The 16,305-nt window shown below is 53.6% G+C and overlaps 3 protein-coding genes across 5 annotated transcripts in view; 2 read left to right on the forward strand and 1 right to left on the reverse strand.

Annotated features, from left to right (window-relative positions):
- Positions 1-5,862, forward strand: part of PASK (PAS domain containing serine/threonine kinase) — a 56,018-nt gene extending 50,156 nt beyond the window's left edge. For all 3 annotated transcript variants that reach the window (XM_031957483.1, XM_031957481.1, XM_031957482.1), the window contains 5 exons: positions 781-980; positions 1,840-1,973; positions 3,228-3,377; positions 4,253-4,302; positions 5,513-5,862. In XM_031957483.1, coding sequence (XP_031813343.1) covers positions 781-980; positions 1,840-1,973; positions 3,228-3,377; positions 4,253-4,302; positions 5,513-5,521 — 543 coding nt within the window. In that variant the 3' untranslated portion in view covers positions 5,522-5,862. The remainder of the gene's footprint in view (positions 1-780; positions 981-1,839; positions 1,974-3,227; positions 3,378-4,252; positions 4,303-5,512) is intronic.
- A 1,975-nt stretch (positions 5,863-7,837) lies between these two features.
- Positions 7,838-13,057, forward strand: MTERF4 (mitochondrial transcription termination factor 4). The gene is made up of 4 exons (XM_031957494.1): positions 7,838-8,135; positions 8,804-9,113; positions 10,545-10,729; positions 11,741-13,057. Exons 1-4 carry the CDS (start codon positions 8,115-8,117, stop codon positions 12,092-12,094), a joined length of 870 nt encoding a protein of 289 aa, XP_031813354.1. The 5' UTR covers positions 7,838-8,114; the 3' UTR covers positions 12,095-13,057.
- The window catches only part of SNED1 (sushi, nidogen and EGF like domains 1), a 67,738-nt gene continuing 64,012 nt past the window's right edge, over positions 12,580-16,305 (reverse strand). Inside the window, exon 33 of the mRNA XM_031957480.1 lies at positions 12,580-15,469. The gene's annotated coding sequence lies outside the window, so the exon portion shown is untranslated. The remainder of the gene's footprint in view (positions 15,470-16,305) is intronic.

A 16,305-nucleotide genomic window follows, 5' to 3' on the forward strand; every position in this document is an offset into this window, starting at 1 on the left:
GGTCCGTCAGACTCGAAGCTATTGGGTACTTGTGTAAATTGTGGCAGCATGACCAAGAGTATTTATTGAGCTTTGCCAGCAGCCAGAAGACATGGAAGGAAACATGGCTGCATCTTGTGTTAAGAAAGTGAGGGGCCCTTGATCCTCTCAGTGAAGGGGTGGGGTCTTCAGGAGAGAACCTTAGTGTTCTAAAATCCTCCTTCCCCACATGGAGCACATGATGATAGGTGGCCAAGTCACTACCCAAAGACGCCCCCAGACAGATCAGTCCATCCACCCACGCCCACACGCCTGATGGGTGCCTGGGGGTTTGGGGAGAGTCACCGTTTCCTTAAAGAACCACTACACCATAACGTGCTCCTGAAATAGAGCCTATTCTGTGAGGGAATTCGACTTTGAAAATGGCATGGACAGCGCAACACTGACTGAAACTGAAGGTTCAGGATTCTCGCAGGGCTCCATACAGCTTGACTAATTTTTTACTCTTCTGATTCAAACTTGAGTTCACTTAACCCCCCCCCCCCCCCCATTTCCTTGATTTTCTTCCCATTTCATTGGTAGTTCAAGTTCAAAAAATGGCCCGCGGTGCCTTTAGTGAGGGGAGGACGCAGGGACGCGGACCGCCAGCGCCTCCAGGAGCCCAGAGTCTGTAGTCTGACTGTCGCCATTGTCTGTGTGGAGCAGGGAATGCGGTTGGGCCTTCCGCCAGCTCCAGCGCTGCCTTCACGTCCCGTGGCCCTGTCCTTTGCTTAGAATGACCCATGCTCGTCTGTGTTTTAGGTGGTGTCGGCAGTAACGTACCTTCGATCCAAAAACATCATCCACAGGGACATCAAGGATGAAAACATCATCATCGCGGAGGACTTCACCGTGAAGCTGGTGGATTTTGGCTCAGCTGTTTATATGGAACCTGGCAAATACTTTTACACCTTCTGTGGCACCATCGAGTACTGCTCCCCCGAAGTCCTCATGGGACACGCGTATGTACCCCAGAGCCGCCGGGCTTCCTCCGAGAGCACAAGGAGAGGCGCCCCGGAAGGGGCGGGTGTCGGGTGCCTTGACTTATGCAGGAATAGTTATTTAGGCACCCAGAAGGACGTCAGTTCACATTAGTGATCTGGCCATTAAATTAGGTTCATGGAGGGGTTCCCATTTAAGATTCCAGTGTTTCCCAGACCGAGAATATTAGATGCGGGCTCACCATGCAGGGGCCAGAGTCCTGGGACGTTTGATGCTCTGCCAATGCCAGATCGGGGCCGAGATGAATCCTGAGAGGGCGGCAGTACTGGCCCTTGTCCCTGATGGGTGAACAGGGATTAGCCTGATTCCAGGGTCCACATGAGAGCCAGCACGTGGTCCTGCTGTTACACACTTATTTTGATAAAGCTGTGTCCAGGAGCTTGTTCAGAAAACCCCAACTCCCTAGATGGTGCCCCCAGGTTCCCCCACATCCTCCGTGGACCCCGTAGGCTTGTCCAGAGAAGGCCAGATGCCCTGGAGCCCCAGCTGTTTTCGTTCCAAGGGGCTGAGAGGTTCCTGTTGGCTTTGGCGTCTGCCTGGGCACCTGCATGGAGCCCAGCATCTCCTGGGTTAGGTTCCAACATTCCCTCTGAACAAAAGACACGCACGGAAGCCTTTCTTTCCCATGGACAGAACCCACCTGAAGTACTTCGTTCCTGCAGAGTCTGTGGGGCAAGCTTTGTGGTCAGGGGTGAGGGCGGGGGGCTTCCCACCAGCTTCCCTCAGGGGTGCTTGCCAGGGCAGGGCCAGCTCCGGGGAGCGTAGTCAGGTGGCTGGTGCTTGTGAGCGCGGGCCTGACTGCTGCTGCTTTCTGAATAGCTACCACGGACCAGAACTGGAGATGTGGTCCCTTGGGGTGACCCTCTACACTCTCATGTTTGAAGAGAACCCTTTCAGTGAATTGGATGAGGCTCTAGAGGCGGCACTGCACCCCCCCTTTCAAGTCTCAGAGGGTAAGTAAGCTGCAAGAGCTCCTGCACTCTTCCTCCAGAGGGGCTGGTCATCGTTTCTCCTTGGGGGTCCCTTTACTGCCCTTTTAATTCTATGACCCCCAAATTGGGGTCCTCAAAAACCAGACCCACTTTGAGGTCAACACCAGAATTCTTTGCTTTTGGTGCTGAGGGCCCAAAAGCAGCTTTCCTGTGCGAGGGCAGCTACCCAAAGCTGGGGCACCTGCTCATGGTGGGAACGGTCTTTCTTGAGTGACCAGAACTGAGCCCTTCACCCTTTCTGCGTGGATGAGGCACTTGGGAACAGTACTCGCTTGAGAACGGGAGGAAGGAGAACATCAAGTTTGGGGGCCTGTCGTGCTCCTTGATGTGTCTGGGAAAAGCCTGCTTTGGAATGGAGATGTGCTCTGCTGGAAATCTGGGGTGCGAGTGAATGCTCAAGTGTGACATCTCGGGAGTGGTGCGCTCTTAATCGGGCGCCAAAGCACCTTCCATCCAAGGACCGGGCACCAGAGGAGTGTGGCTCACCCGAGAAATGGGTGGGACACGGGGAGATAGGAGAAGTATGTCACGGCAGGAAGGAAGGGGAGAGGACAAGGCTCACTTGGTCACTAAATACTAGAAGAACCAAACCACGAAGCACCCCCTGTGGCTTCAGAACGTAAAAGAAATCCGATTATAGCACAATGTGGGATTACACTGATGCTGGATATATTGTCCTTTCAAAACCAGTTCTTACCTACAAATAGGAAGCCTGAGTTAACCTGTGACAGGGCTGCTAGTATTGCCTCTGAGCGCAAGAGTTCTTGAGAAAACCCAGTCGTTCTTTACGAAGGTGCTCACTACGTGGGACTCCTTTTCCTCAGAGTTACACAGACTGAAAAGATGTGGGGGATTAAGAGCAGGGTCTCAATCATGTAGATGATGATGGTTTTGTGATGGGAAATTAAGGAGAAATGGGGCTCTTTATCTCTCGTCTTTTGAGGTTAATTTTGAAGTCCCAAAGCATCCCATGCTGCATTGTCTGAAACAGAAAGGGAGAGGCTGGGTAGTCCAGCTCTGGCCGGCCCCTTCTTTGTGCCTCGTGGCCCCCACATTCCCAGTTCAGCCACTGTCTCCTGCACATTCCCCTTCCCTCCCTTCATCATTGGTGACATTCTAGGACTTGAGAAAGGGCCTAGAGCCTCCAGAAAGTCTCTGGTTTGAGGGATTTGGCTGAAGCATGCTTAGTGTGTGATCCCGTTCCGCTCTCCCTAGAGCTTTTGGACCTTCTCTCTGGGCTCCTGCGGCCCAAACCAGAGGAGCGCATGACCTTGAACATGCTGATCGTCCATCCTTGGGTGACCCAGTCTGTGCACATCACTGACTATGTCTGGGAGGAGGTGTATCACTTACATACCATGTCAGGTAAGAAGCAGGGTGGGCATGGGGCGGGCCCAGATAAGGGGCGACACTGATTCACCTTAAGGGGCGGTGCTCCACAAACTTTAGCTTTGCAAAAACGGGCTCTGCCAGGAACATTTTCAAGATTTTCTAGAATTCTTACTAGAAATGCCAAAACTCCTATTTCAGCACCTAGGACATTTGTATCTGAGATCAATGTGAGCAGGGAATATGGAAATGTAAGTTTTAAAAAAATATATTTTGTTTTTACCTCCATGTCACTTCCAGAAGAAAAAAGGTCTAAATTACCCTTTGTAACCAAGAAAAATGAGTAAGCAAAAATCCTGAATGCAGTCGCTGTGTCTGGTGTTGTGTACAATGTTCTGCTCCCTGCTCTTTGCAGGGAGAAGTGGGGGGGACGATACCTCCTTAAGTGGTTCTTTGGTAACTCACCCATGTCGCTTTATTGACATGGTTCAGGCTGGGGGAGCAGGCTCTGTTTCTGAATTCATTTTTTATTGAACAATAATAATAGCTCTTTACATTCACGTACCCTAAGTTTTTCAGCTAATCTCCATTGATGGACATCCAATTCATTTCTGTTTTAACTGCCATGAAAAGTTTTATATTTTGGGGAGTGTGTGTTGTACAAACACATACAAACACACATACAATGGGTCAAAGCACGAACGTTGCAAGGCCTTGTCCTTGGATCACATCAAGTAAAAATCCACACTGGGCGGCCCAGTCCGCCAGGGGTCAGCTAGTGTGCTTGCCTTCCTAGGCTCTCCCCTGCTGCCTGCCTCTGCTTTGGGCATCTGGGTTAATGTGCAGGGTGTGCACTGTTTTAACTTGGAGGTTTTTAATCACTGTCTTTTCTTTCTCCCTGTTCACCCCAGAGGAGAGTATTCATTCATCCTGGAAGAGAGAAGAGAGACAGAAGGAAAAGGTAAGTAGAGCTCAAAATGTCAAAGTAGATCAGTTGCGTCTGTGTGAGAGCAGAGCCGAGCTGCTGCTAACGGTTCCTGTGTGTCAAGGACACGTTGCGGCGCCAGCCCACAACTTGCACTCCCCTTGGCATCTTTATTCCCGAGGAATCACTCTGAGCTGCCTCGTTTTCAGAACCCTTCACTGGGGGCTAATAGGGGAAGGGGAAGCTAGCCATCTCGATGCAGGGGAAGGGGAAGCTAGCCATCTCGATGCACCCTAGAGCCTGTCTTACACAATGGGTCGTCCTGAGTTTATCAAATGTTTTTTTCTCTTCGAGTTTGCTTTGCCTGAATTGGACAATATAGCATGAAGTAGCTCATGAACTTTTCATCAAGAACTTTACACACACCTGTGCCTCACCCTTTCCGTCTTCCCCTTGTGTATTTGGGTACGTCAGGAGGTCTGCGACCGTCAGATCTTTGAACACCATACAGTTGTAGGCCTAACCTGCCCAGACCATCCCTGCTACTTTTTTTCCTTCAATTCCAGCTTGGGGCTGGCCAGAATAACCACGCCGTGCACACCACCGGGCAGCCGGTCCCTTCTGGCCCAAAGGTGGCTGTTACTGTGTATCACAACCCTTGGGTGAGCCTGGCAATACAGGATGGCCCACAGTGACCCAACGCCTATCACTGCCAGAAAAACGCCTCCTACTAAGGGTCATTGCTCACAGGGTGGGCCAAAGACGAAGGTCTTAGCCTGGTACAGTGTCAGCCTGTAGTTATTATACATGGCGACAAAGCAGTATCCCTCCTGGGGGCAGCTAGGGGGCGCAGTGGATAGAGTACCAGCCCTGAAATCAGCAGGACCTGAGTTCAAATTTGATCTCAGTCACTTAACACTTCCTGGCTGTGTGATCCTGGGCAAGTCACTTAACCCCAATTGCCTTAGTTTAAAAAAAAGAAAAAGCTCCTCTTTGATGGTGCCATTTAAATTTTTCTTCCTGGGAAGGTTTCCATTCATTTGCTAAACATGTTTTCCTTTGTGGAGTCAGACTGGAAGCCTCAGGCTTAGGTTTTTTGCTTATAAGAGCTTTGCTTTAAAGAACAGAAGCAACACAGCAGGGAGGGAGGGAGCTGATGTTATTTACAGAGACCGGTTTCTCTGTGTGCTAAGAATTCTCTTTCTGTAGACCCAAAAGTAAACTGTTTCTTACTTAAAATGCTCAGGAATCCTAGTGGCTGGAGTAGCCCAAGAATGTGTTCTTCAAAGATGAAGCCGAGCCGCCTCCAAGAATGCACAAGCCCATGTCTTTGAAGTCTGTTACTTTTTGTAAGAGAAAATAATTAAAATTCGTTAAACTGAACAGTAGAAATGTGCATATGTATTTTAGGGAGATGGAAAATTTAACACTGTGGCAAATGCTGAGGCCAAAATTTTCCTCACAGTTTTGGGAATGTTTTTAAAAATGAATGTTATACAAATGACTGAGGAGATAATTCCATATTTGTAATCTGCGGACCTCATGCAGTCACTTGGCTTTCAGAATGTTTTAGTTTCTGGTTACAAGTCCCTAAATTCCCTCCAGAAAAAGAACTCACTTGCCCGGGGCTTTATGTACAGCTTGACAAATACACAAAATTGGTTTTCATAACATGACTCTAGGTTGTGTGATTTAGCTGGAGAGGAGTCGGTGGTAGAGCTGGACAGTGTGGTCCCGTGGGAGGAGTCGTGGCCTGGAAGGCAGCCCAAGCTCTCTTGATCGGTACTGGCTGGGAAATGGTGGCACAGCCCCATCGGGATAACGGGCCTTCATCCATTCAGCTTTTCTCACTGGAGTTAAGCCACTGATTTGGGGCTTAGGAGACTTGCCAAATCATTTCAGGTTTCCTGAGTTTCAGAATTTGGCTGGCTTGGCTTGAGTTTTGTTGCTCACCGATAGCTCCAACACCATCACTTCTTCCCTGGGCCAGGAGTCTGAGACGCGTCCCAAGCTCAGCTTGAGATTGTGATTTGGAACAGTGGGAAACATTTCTGGGCTCTTCTCTGCCAAATCCGGAGTAGCTGAACATTTCTGTACCTCTCTGAATGACCTGCTCCTCAAGCAGCGGAGGAAGCACCGAGTGAGCCCATTGCTCCCTGGGGGACCTGGGAGAGTGCAAAGCGGGACATGATTTAGGAGGCCTTGTCACAGGCAATGTCATAGGTGGGAGGGCTTGGCCTCCCAGCCTAGAATCGTACAGATGATGATGTCCAGTTGGGGTCAGGGCAGGTGAGGGGTGCCCAGAGGGGAAGACACCCCTTGTTCTTGAGGAGCTGGGGAGGAAGTCACTTTGGAACAGTAACTGCAGGGTTGGGGGGGGGGGTCTAACCCAGCCAGGCTAGAAGGGAGCATAGGTCATAGATGGGGGTATAGGTCACTTCCAGGTTTTTCCCTTTTGTTCTAATTTTTGTGGCCCAACATGATTCATAAATGTGTATTACAAAAGCTCATATACATGTATAATCAGAAATAAAATTAAAACAAAAAGTGAATGAAAGTAGTGTGGGGATTTGGGGAGAGGAACCAGCTGGAGCCGTCACTGCCAGTGCGAGAAGACTGGGGCAGGGGGCACGAGCAAGGCTTGGGCATCGGGCACAGTGGGCGGGAATGATGAGGGATAGATATGGGGAACCTAAGTGAAATTAGGGTTTAGTTGAGGTCTAGTGGCGGGTTTGGGGTACAGGGAGTCAAATAGAGCTCCCCTGCAACCCCCTTGGATTCGGCGCAAGGATACGGCGTTAAATGAAGTCTAGTGGCATTTATTGGTCCGAAAAGCTAGATTGATAAAAGAGATAAGCTTATTATGGGGTTTGGAAGTTCGGTTAAAATATAGGCGAAGGTGGAGATAAGGAGGGCACCAGACAGGGTCCAGTGGACATTAAGTCCTGACATGCCGGGCGGAAGGTTGACATATTTTTGGGACCTCTGCCAAGCCGGGGTCCCCGCCTGGCCCCTTTTATAATGGGAGATTTGGCTGGAGGGGCCTGTGGGTGTAGCCCCGAGTTGGCTCAGATCCGGGTGGGGCTGGGACAGGCCCGGATCTTCTATGGGAATTCAAAGGGACCAGGGTTTGGGAATCAAAAGGTAATTACATTAACTGGGGGGGGGGGGTGGGAATCAGAAAGAAAGGAATCTTAAAGGGACCACGGCCGCATCGAGACCGCCAGGCTTGCATTTATTTCCCCTGCGTCTAATAAAAGTCTTTGGGCCTGGCCGTCGTGGAGGGGGAGCCCCTCCTCCCTTCTCCCTCCCCCTGCGAGGAGGGAGCCTCCAGAACCGAGACTGGAACCTACTCCCCCCCTCGGCCCGATGTGGGTCTATGGTTTGGTCCTTGTCGGGTGGAGGGGCGGGAGGCCTGAGTGTGAGAAAGGAGAGTGCGGTGTTTGGACCCCGAAATGGGAGGGGCACGGCCGGGACAGTCGCTAGGGGAGGGCGCGGCCCGGGGCAGCCGCTCCACGCCCCCTACCCCAGCTTCTCCCTTACAAGTGGGCAAGTACCCCACGGAAGGTAATCCTCCCCCTCCCCCACCCCGGGGGCAGACGCCGTCATGTGGCCGGCCATTCCCGGGTCGTTAAAAGCCGGCCGCCCCTCCCTGCGGCCCCGCCCCTCCTGGCCCTGACGTCATAGGATTCGACATCAGTCTCGTCGCGGCTTCCCGTCAGACCTCGTTCCCCGGAAGTGGTGGGAACGTTCTTCTCGAGCGCCGGTTTCTGTGGGAGGCGAAGAATCCCGGAGGACCGGAAGAATCCCGGCGGACTCGTTCTCGGTGCCGCGTAACTCCTGGCGCCATGGCGGCCAGCTGCTGGCAGGTCGGTGTCTCCGCGGAGCGCTCGCTACCTTATAGGGAAAATTCGGGTCCCGAGGCTGCGCCAGGCGGCCGACTGATTCAGGCGGGGTAGTTGTGCGGCTGCGCGGCCACTTTTCCTCTTCCTCCTCCTCTTTCCCTTCCCAAGGAGAAAGGGAATCTGGAAGGCGGCCTCGCCCTAGGAGCGGATCCCGGAGTGCGGCTGCGCAGTCCTTTCAGTTCCCCCGCCTGGCTCCGGAGGGCTGAACTGCGGCTGCGCAGGTCGGGAGCGGCGAGCGAGCGCGAATACCTGTGCTCCGCCCCCTCCATTTGCTCCGCCCCCGAGAGAGATTGCCGCCGCCTTCCCCCTGGGAGCCCCGGGGAGGGGCGGGGGGAGCTGGGCATGTGCCCCCGCGCTCCGCCTTATAGTCTCGGGGTTCCCCTCCCCCAGTCCCGTGCGCGCCTCAGTTTCCTTTTCTGTAAAGTGGGGGTTGGGCGGACGGCCCGGGGCCTCGGGTCCTGGGCGGGGGGAGCCCCTGGTGAGGAAACGGTGAGGGACCGGACTTGCTCTCGGCTCCTTCCCGGAGGCTGCCTCCCTCAGGCGCCTGCTGCGTTCCCCGCGGCCTCGAGGGTTAGTGGGCGGGGCCCGGAGCCTGGGCGGAGACACTGACTGTGACTTTGGTGCCCACGCAGGTGTGGCGGCGGTCCTGGCGCGCGGCCGCTCGGAGCCTGACCTCGGAGCCCGCGCACGCGCAGCCGGAGGCGGCCCGGAGGCAGCTGGCGGACCTGGGCCTCAGCGAGAGCCGCGTCCGGGAGCTGTTGCGGATGCAGCCCGGGCTCGGGCCGCAGCGCCTGGTGGCCGCCGTGTCGCAGCTCTTGCTGCTGGGCCTGGGGCCCGAGCCCGCCTGCGAGGCCTTGAGGAGAAACCCGCAGATCCTGCGGCTGCCGGGGCAGCGCCTGAAGGAGCGCGCCGCCCACCTGCGGCGCCTGGGGCTGGGCGAAGGTGCTGCTGCCGCGGGGGCGGGGGGGGGGGGGGGGGTGGGGCAGGGGTGGCTCCGAGCCGTCAGTGCCCGCCCAGCCTGGGGGCTCAGGCCCAGGAGAGAGGGCCAGGCCGGGGTCCGGAAGACTGGCTGTGTGACCCTGCCTCAGTTTCCCCATCTGTGTGAGGGGCGCGGAGAGCTCCCTCCCGAGCGATTGTGCCGGGCCTGGTGCCGGCATGAGCAGACACGGCCGTTAGTGACCGGGGGCTTCTGCAGCGGGGGCTGTGACCGGTCCCGCTGGTCTGGAGGGCGCCGCCCTGTGGGGAGCCCCGTCCCTGCCCCTTGGCCAGTGCAGGCAGCCCTGGGCTTGTTCTCGGCCCGAGGGCCGGAGCCGGTGTCCCGGAGCGAGGGGTGTCCCGGAGCGAGGGGCCGCGCGGACTTTTGAACTCAAAGACGTCTTTATTCAGGCTCTCAGGGAGCTTACATTCCAGGGCGGGGGTACAGCATGTCGACAGAGAAGTAACTACAGAGCTACAAGGGGAGGCGGCCGCGGGGGCACGTCTGGGGAACGGTCGCGGCTGGGCCCGGGTGCGGCAAAGGCAGGCCCCGAAATGTGGGAGCCCAGCGGAGCCAGGTCTTTGGCCAGAAGCTTCCAGACTGTGAGGAGGGGGTCGGGGTCGGAGCCCCAGGGCGGGAGGCCGGAGGAAGGCCCCGGCCTCCTCCTGCCGCTGTGGGGAACAGACACGGGGAGGGGCTTCCCTGACAGCGCACCCCTTCTCCCTGACCCCTCTGGGGACTTCCTCTCCCATCGGTCGCTGCCTGGGAGCTGCCCCTGCTCAGTCCTGCTTTCTCGTCTCCCAGGATGGGAAGAGTGGCTGAGGCACCAGACTGGCCGTGATGGGCCCAGGGATGGTAAATGGTGCCCCCCCCTCCCCCCGCCCCCCCCCAGCTGCAGCAGGGGTCTTATGGGCCCTGCCCTGGGTCCTGGCTCTGGGCTCTTCTCCTCCTCCAGGGAGAGGGAAGCAGGCATTCGGGTTCTTGGGGCTTCTGGAGAAGAGAAAGGCCCTAAGTGGGGGCCTGCCGGGATGGAGGAACCGCTGTGGTCGCCTTGGCTCTGACCATTCCGCTCTCCCCCAATCCTGACCAGTCCCTGAAGCTTCAGCCCCTTCATGTGTGTGTCCCTTGGGAGCCCCCCTGCTTCTGGGGGGTAAATGAGGAAGGGGGCTCCCGGTGCCCGGGTTGGAACTTTGGACACATGTTGGCCACAGAACAGTGGCCCCCGTGGGTGTTGTGAGGTGCTCTCCAGGGAGTTTGTGGTGGCTCATGCGGGTGTCTGGCTAGCTGTGATGAACGGGGTCGTTTCCGTGTGCGGTGCGTGCGTGTGTGCCCTGTGCTGGGGGGCTGCCCGTGTTCCCGTGATCACCCCCCCTCCCCCCCCGTTCCGTGTCCCACAGGGCACTTGGAGCACATGACTCGTTGCTGTCCAGAGCTGTTCACCATGAGCCAGCAACGTATCGACGCTCTCGTCTCCGTCCTGAAGGACAAGTGCCTTTTCAGCAGTCAGCAGGTGGCAGAGATTGTGGGCAGCTGCCCCCAGGTTCTGCAGGAGGAGCCCATGGCCTTGGAGTATAAATTCCAGGTGAGAGGGGGCCAAAGAAGGGCCTGCTTTGGAGCCAGGAGCCAGAGCAGCTTTTCATCTCTTAGAGAATGAAGGAAAAACTGGGTGGCTGGACTTGGTGGGAGGGCATTGATGTGCCTAACCTCCGGCGAGGTCTGATGTGAGGGCCACCAGAAGGCCCAGGACTCTCCAGGAGTGCTGGGCTGCCCCTAGCTGAGCCTCTGCTCCTGCCTTCTTCCTCCCTTCATTTTCCTTCTCTTCCTCCGGCCATGGGGCTTGGGCAGGGGGCCACACTCTGGACCCCTACCATGTGGTATAGGGATGGGGTCCTGAGCTTCAGGCCCCCCCTGGTACTGGCATCGGCTAACCCGGGGTTTGGGTGAGCTTCAAGCTACGGCCCTTAGCATGGCAGGCCCTGGTGACCCGGTGCCTGGGACTTCTTCAGGAGGAAACTGAGGCACTAAGTTATATAGGAAGGGCACTCCCCTGTCACCCTGTGCAGGAGGCGCAGTGAGGCCATCACGGCTTCAGCTGCTCTCAGGACCCAGGCCTGTCTACAGGGAACCCGGAGAGTTGGAGTGCTGGGGGGGGGGGGGGGGGGCAGCACCCCAGACCAGGACAGTTTCCGTGGTCCTCGGAAGCTGGGGAAGGGGAGGAATGACGGGGCAACCTCTTCTGTCCCCTGTGTGCTCTCTGCTTCCTGTCTTTCTTGCCCAATCCATCTCTCCAGGAACAATTGTCCAGGCCCAGTGTCAGCCTCCTGAACTTTGAGGCAGACGGTGGCCAGGGTTTCTGGGCTCTGGTCTCTGCTGGGTTCCTTTCTCCCCTGACCGTGGCAAAAAAGCCCAGCTCCCATGATAGCTTCCTCCTCCCATTGTCCCCTTTGCTCCTGATCTGAGTGGGCTGGTAACCACGGGGCCAGGTCATGGGTGGCGGAGGTCGGGGGGCTCTCCCCTTGGGTATTCCTTTGAACATTTTGGCTGGAGGCGGGTCCTGCTGCGATTCCTCATTGTTTGCTGCTGTTCCTTCCAGTACGCCTACTTTAGGATGGGGATAAAGCAGCACGACTTGGTGAAGACCAAGTACTTCCAGTACTCGATGACCAAGATCAAACAGAGGCACATCTTCTTAGAGCGACTGGGCCTGTACCAGACTCCTGATAAAAAGGGACAAACACAGATCTGCAACCCTTCCGTGAACTCGATTTTGAGAGTCTCAGAAGCAGAGTTTTTAGCCAAGACAGCGCACTCCTCTTCAGAGGAGTTTGAGATCTTTAAGAAGCTCTTAGCTCGGGAGGAACTAGAGGAGGAGGAAGGTTTGCGTGCATCCGACGAGGAGGACCCCGATCTGTCGGACTCGGACGATTCTGGTGACGAGAAGGACTGATGGGCGGCGATGAACGGGGGAGGCCGAGGGAGCAGTTCACTTGGGGAAGATGTTTGCCGCAAGGGTCGTTTGAGGATTCCTCTGGAGACATGGGTCTGTGACTAGCCTGGCAGACTTTAAGTGGAGGCTCCAACCTCGCTTTTTGCCCTCCAATGTGTTGCTCACCCAGCCTGGCTTCCTCCCGTTGGGAAAGAGTGAACTATTGGGGGTCAGTGGCGATGGTAAAACTGGGAAGGGGCTGGGGGGAAGTCACTCTCGGGGTACAGCAGGTCCCAGGGGCCCTTGTTCTTAACCTGAAAATGGCTGATGCCTCTTGATTGCAGTGCGCCATTCTGAAGTTCTGCTCTGCCTTGGGCTTCATGCTGCTCATATACAAGGTTCTGTGATCACGGCCAGTCCCAGCAAATGAGGAGTCCTCCTTGTGGCCGGCCCTGTGACTGGGCAGCCTGGTTTCTGTCATGGGTTGGGCCTTTTTGAGTCTGTGGCCTTGAGGTTTCAGTAGCGGCCGTCACAGCAAGCTTCCACATTTTATCCCCCCCAGAAAAATTGTATCTCCTCAGGATGGACTCAATCCCACATGGGTGGGATCCTCGTGTTAGATCCTGCTAAGGGTCTGGGCTGGGCTCTGGGACACAAAGCCCTGGAAAGCTAGAGGACCCGGCTTCGGATCCTGGTCCAGCCACTCAGTTTCCTTATCTGTAAAATGGGGGGTTGTGATCCTGTCATTTTTTACTCGGGTTTGTTGCTTAGTTTATTAAGGATCATTTACTGCTCTGTGGTGAGCTCACTTTTCCCCCTTATTGGGATATAGAGGAATGACTAACAAATTATTATTAAACAACTTACATTGAAAAATGTCAATGTAAACTTCCTGAGATTGATCTTTAGATTTCCTTATGTGCTGACTCCCCCTTACACAGCCAAAAAAGCTGCTTCAAGAAATAAATTGTATTTTTAAATATTCTGGATTGATGGATTGGAAATAAGATTTTTTTTTGCTTTTGTGTTATATTGTCGTTTTTGTGCAATTTTGCATTCAGTCCTGTAGCATTCTTGTTCTCTCCATCAAGTTGATATTTGTATGTTTCAAGAAAAGAGATATAGGTCAGAGAGCATGAGCAGCCCAGGAGAACTTTGCCACTGGACAGTGGCCACAGTTGCCGTCTTACTGGGGGCGATTCCAGGCTAGGGGTGGGCAAGGGTGACTCGATTGGCTGTTGGGGAGCCAGGTGTGGGACGTTGGCCTGGCACGAGTGAAACTGTTTCAGCTCACTTAGAGGGAGCCCCTTTCTTTGAGAAAGGAACAGTCACTTGTGACAATGGAGGCAGATATTTTTCAGCAAGCTCCCTGCTCCGTCCCAGAGATGTGCAAGAATTGTAATTGTGTGCCTCTGTCCTTGGGGCTCCAAATGATGTGTTTCTACACTGGATCAGGCAGATATGAAATGGAATCCTTTAGGGGTTCTCCAGTTTACAGGCAGTTGGTCCTTTTCACTTGGACCCCAGACGAATATGCCCCTTTGAGAAGATGGGGTGGGGGAAGGATTGATTGATTGCTCCTCTGTGGGCAAACCCTGATCCTGTATCATCAGTCTGGTGAGCTGATGGGAAGCAGCGAATGGCCTTCCCAGGATTTCACAGAAGAATTGAGAGGGGCAGAATTAATCATGAGGGGAAAGTGGCTTGGCGGATTTACCTGAAAGATATGATATTTAGAAAAACTTTTTCTGTAGATGTTTACATTTTTTTGTACAACAAAAGGGATGGGTCACATGGCATGGATTGCCAAGTTGAAATTTTGTTATGTCAAACATTTTTTTTCTTATTCACTGAGATACATGATAATAAAAGTCCTTTTTTTCCTCGTGTGCTTTTCCAGTTACATCATGTGATCCTGTTGAGGCCTGCCATTGTTGAAAAAAGAAATCACATGGTTATATATATTAAGACCCTTTTCCAGACACCTCTGTGTTTTCTGACTTTTCCTAAATTAAAGCCAATCTCCCGTGTGCTACTTGGTACAGTTTTTGGAATGGTGGAAGTCTTTTAGATTTGCTGTAGTTTATCTCCTTGGCGTGTCCTTCCATTGTGAAAATGGCTAATATGTGTATGTGTGCTTTTCCTGAGACATACCCATATATAATTCTCATAATTTAAAAACCACAATTCTAATCCTTCCAAGAAATCCTCTTGTAAAATGACTACATCAGGCGAAAAGGAAGGCCTTCCACTCTGAATGGGTCGTGATTTCCTTCGGCGCCCTCGGACAGGTAAGAGAAATCTTTGTAGTGCAGACTGCATCCTGACACAACCAGCTGCCTCGCTGCTCCCCCAATGGAACGCTCAGATTTGAAGGTCAGGTTTCCGCCTCCACCCTCCACTGCTGATGAGCTGGACTGCCCTGATTTGGGGGTCTCCTTGGGGGGCTTGCATTGATTTTAACGTAAGTATCAGGGTTTCCATTGCTTTTGCAGCTTTGGGGGGGGGGGGGGGACTCACGAGTGACAACGTGTCCTCTCTGATAAAGGACCAAACATGAAACATTTTAGATTAATGACTCAGTAGACTAAAACAGTTTGTCTTGATGGCAACAGGGCAGACCTTTGTTCCGTCATCCCAGGGTGGCCGTAACGGCTGTACCTGATCTGCCAGTTAAGGAATGAGTCTGTCCACATGCAAAAGCCCATATAAAGTTGTTGGAGACAGAAAGGTTTCTAAGCTAGATAGTGTTAATTGTTTTTAACATTTCTTCTTTCAAAATATCGAAAGGCACTAATCCACACTATGGACTACTAACCTGCAAAATATCAATGAACAAAAATACTCTTCAGATTATAGGACTAGGGACAAAAAGGGTTAAGTAGCACTAAACAATGCCTGAAGTTGCTTTTCGACTTGGGAAAGATTCATTTCTGCTCTTGCCGTTTGGAGGCTGTGAACGTTTCTTCTTCGTTTTGATGTTTTGGGTCTCAGAAGATTCGTGTCTACTTGGAACTTTGTGAGCCAAGGTCTGCTGCTTCTGGTCCCGCTCCTGGTGGTCTGCATGCGCCCACGTTGGTAGCTTTCAGTCATCGTAGAGAACTGTTCCGAAGCACCTTTGGTTGATCTGTTTGGGGCAGAATGCAGCCACGTGGGAGAGATTGAGTCTGGAATTAGGAAAACTGAGGACGCTTCGGGCCGTCCCCCAAGGAAGGAGGTGGCTGGTGTGATGGGCCTGACGGTGAGTCCCAGAGAGCTGGAGGAGCGAGGGCTGGGCCCCTTCTAGTAAAGTGCCTCTCCTCTCTGGGTTCTGCTTCAGCCCGTGAAGTCGAGCTCATCTTCCTGGGATTTAAAAGCCCTCAGAGTTGACAAGGTGAAGCTACACTTGTTCTGGACCTTTGAGGGAGAAGGGGAAAAATGATTATAATAGTGTCAGTGACAGTTTCAATTTAAATTCTGATTTCTCTCTCTAATAACTTAGGATAATTTCAGCCTCATTCTTTTCAGGTAAATACTCCTCATTTCTTCTAATGGTTTTCCATTTGACAACATTTATCGAGGGCAGGAACTGACTTCCCCTGGAAGCCATGCTAGCCGAACCAGTGCCTTAGGTGACCTTTTTAGTTTGGAAAAACTTTTAAGTTCAGGCCCAGTATCTTTGGGAAGAGGGGTATCTGCCATCAGGCTGCCTGCTTGGCGATGTGTTTTGACCATACGGTTAACTTATGGGACCACTGATGGGAGGGATTCTCAGGTGTGTCCCATCAAGTCACGGACCTTTGAGCTGGCTCGGTGACAGGTAGAGAGGGTCTCGGGGCACGGACATGTGGGCAAACCTTGGCAGTCGCCACAACCTGTTGGAGTCCTCCAGCCAATGTTAGAGGTGGGCCTGGAGCCTGGCACTCCTTCCCCTAGCCAGCACCCTGCCTGCTGCGAGGATCACTAGACTAGCCTAGAGGTTAGCCTCTCTCCACTAATTCAGCCTGCTCTTGTGGCTCTTAGTATGGACTTCAAGTCAGTGAGCATTTATTAAGCCCCTTTTGTCTGCCAGGTCCTATGCTTTCCCAGGAGATCTTAGGGAAACGGTCCCAAGAGCCCAAAGTGACCATCCTGTTGGAGGCTAAACTATTCACAGGCGTATCTGCCGTTCCTGGAGCTTGAGTGCTGGGATTTGCCCACGAGCTTTCTCCTGAAATGCATTCAGCGGCTCAGTGATGGAACGTTGCCCCAGT

This window comes from Sarcophilus harrisii, chromosome 3 (assembly GCF_902635505.1).
Source record: "Sarcophilus harrisii chromosome 3, mSarHar1.11, whole genome shotgun sequence".
Lineage (NCBI taxonomy): Eukaryota > Metazoa > Chordata > Mammalia > Dasyuromorphia > Dasyuridae > Sarcophilus > Sarcophilus harrisii.

Coding starts and splice junctions, on each gene's coding strand:
- MTERF4 (XM_031957494.1), top strand. CDS start 8,115: ATGGCGGCCAGCTGCTGGCAG. Junction 8,136..8,803: donor TGGCGGCCAGCTGCTGGCAG/GTCGGTGTCTCC, acceptor GTGCCCACGCAG/GTGTGGCGGCGGTCCTGGCG. Junction 9,114..10,544: donor GCGCCTGGGGCTGGGCGAAG/GTGCTGCTGCCG, acceptor CGTGTCCCACAG/GGCACTTGGAGCACATGACT.